Source organism: Phacochoerus africanus, chromosome 16 (genome assembly GCF_016906955.1).
Source record: "Phacochoerus africanus isolate WHEZ1 chromosome 16, ROS_Pafr_v1, whole genome shotgun sequence".
Taxonomy (NCBI): Eukaryota; Metazoa; Chordata; class Mammalia; order Artiodactyla; family Suidae; genus Phacochoerus; species Phacochoerus africanus.
Genome location: NC_062559.1, coordinates 31,346,125 through 31,348,624, shown reverse-complemented (window position 1 = coordinate 31,348,624; position 2,500 = coordinate 31,346,125). Strand labels below are relative to the sequence as shown.

Sequence of the window (2,500 nt, the reverse complement as noted above, 5' to 3'; positions counted from 1 at the left end):
AAACTAACCTCTGGTTTACTGTACCAGTCCCTGCCTTCTTTTCAGAAAGCATGAGTGAATTTTAGTTTTCGTTGTAGTTAGTTTCTTAACCAAACCAAATGGAGCTGGTCTAAGAGCAGACAGGTGGAGTGGAAGTGCCTCTCCTCCCTGTAACCACACACCTCAGACCTGAGCTGGTACACCTCGCTATTGTAGTCCTCAGTCTCTTTTCAACCAAGAATGACAACTGTGCTAAGACAACATGGAGGTTTTGTTGTTATGATCAGTGAAGAGGTATTGAAATGAACTGATTTAATCTACCAAGGGATGGCTCATTGTCGGACAAAGATTTCTAATTGCTCAACCTGGATCTACTAACAAATAAACCTACGTATTTATAAATTAGTCCTTTCTCAGAAACGTCAGTTTAAATCTTCTTCATATGGGTTGCATATTTGTCTAATTTTTATGTTTCAATATTAATTTCAAGCAATGTAGGTAAATAATCTAAATGGGCATAAAAGTATTACTTGCTGAATTTAGTAGAATTATGGCTGCACTGAACTTTTCGTACCTTTCTCAATGATACTTGAGCCCAGATAGAAAAATCTATAAATTCTTATTTAATTTTGTGAATATTTTGTGTAACATTTCACGTAGATGTGTGGATGAGAGCGTCTCTTAAGTTGGTGCCTTAGTTTGCCTGTGAAATAGATATGACAAAGGATATTAAATTACTTGAAGGTTTTTTTTTAAGTTTAAGAAGGCAGCAAATAAATGATATATTACAGATTGCATGTTCATTGGTGATGCTGCTCTACTAAATTACTTTTGGTGTGTCAACATACCACTCATTAAAGAGACCTTTTTAAACGGTATGAAATAATAGTAATAGACTACTACGTAATCAAGATCAGAGTAAGAGCATGAGAATGTCTTATCTTTTCTCTACTCTTCTGTAAGATTAAGACAGATGTCTCCCCAATAGGACACTGGACATGAAATGTCAGTCTTACCCTTCTGATTATCAGAATCTTCATTGCGCTTTAATTATTAGTAACTGCAAGTGATCATTCTTCATAAGTATTGATGTTTCCATGGAGTGGTAATTTGCCAGCTTTCCATAATTCACACCACATCCTGGTGAAATAAGACATCCCTCACTAAATAACATCACAGGAGCCACAAACTGTTTTAACAAAAATGGGATAGAGAATTGTCTTTGTTCTCCTCAGAATCACTTTCGGTTCATATATTTATAAGGTACCTTTCTTTTTTGAACAAAAATGGCATGAGTATATGAAATACATCCAGTGATTTCTACTATTATTCTGCCCATGGTTTGGGGAAAATATTTTTTGTAAAAACAGATAAGCTTAGAGATAATGACATTTTCTGCTATTTAAAGGGTGTCTTTATACTGCATAAATAATTTCCACTAAACGCACAAGCATATTTAAACTTTTTTTGGTATCATTTCAAGGTGTTCTTTTTTCCCACTGTGGACGAAATAGGATTTCAGTGGTTGTTAAGTGAAGCATATGCCACTGAGATAGATGTGGCTTAACACTGCATTTGTGTTATGTGTTTGTTTAGGCACCTTAACAATGAACACGCCTTGGATGACAGAAGCACTGCCCAGTGTCGAGTGCAAATGCAGGTGGTACAACAGTTAGAGATACAGGTTTGTCAAAGACCCCCTCGATGAACTCCTTTTGCAGACTTCTGGTTATTAAATTGAGGACTGGGCAGATCCTGTGTCTTGTGACACAGTAACTCCTAGAAGTACATGGAATTTTAGATTGTTTATGATAATGATGGTAATGATTGATAATTCGGGGGGGGGAGGTTGCTGTAGTTTAATGTACTTACCGTGTGGACTTATATAACCTTTAGACTACGTCATATGTATTTGGCCATCCCAAAGGAGTCACATTTAAGTTTGCCCTAATAAAGGTTATATCAAACCCCATAATTGGGTATGATTTTATCACAGAGGCAGTTTTTATATGAGCTAATCTTGATTTTTTTTTCCCCAGGAGATTTTATATTATAGCAAAAAGGCTTTACAGTATCATGCCTTGTTTTAATACCTCCCCCCCCAAAAAAAACCCAAAAGACAAAAAAACCTTTCTCTTTTCCACCTCTAGTGTATTTTAAATAAAGAACTTGTCAGAATTCTTAAGACTTATCTTAGAGTAATGGCAAATCATTTATAATATCACAGATGGTAATAAATGTATCGCTATAATATATAAATATGTATAAATGCTGCTGGCTTAAGAAAAATTACTGTTAATATTGAAACAGAATTTGGCCAAAAATAAATAGACTCACAAAATTGATCAGAAAGCAATTATATCACCCTCAGTATCCTTTTTTCCTACATTTATCCTAACCCTCTAAAACTTTAATATTTCGCCTTAAAGATTATTTTTTCTCAGTTGAACCAGTACCTTGTTTCATTTAATTAAACGTACAATTTATTTGTCTTCACACTTTACTACGTCTTCAATTGTTT

At 34.6% G+C, this 2,500-nt stretch overlaps 1 protein-coding gene across 1 annotated transcript in view; it reads left to right on the top strand.

Moving 5' to 3' along the window:
- Positions 1 to 2,500, top strand: part of FOXP2 (forkhead box P2) — a 545,958-nt gene that overhangs the window by 505,901 nt on the left and 37,557 nt on the right. Inside the window, exon 12 of the mRNA XM_047762905.1 lies at positions 1,576 to 1,663. Within this exon, the coding sequence (XP_047618861.1) occupies positions 1,576 to 1,663 (88 nt within the window). The remainder of the gene's footprint in view (positions 1 to 1,575; positions 1,664 to 2,500) is intronic.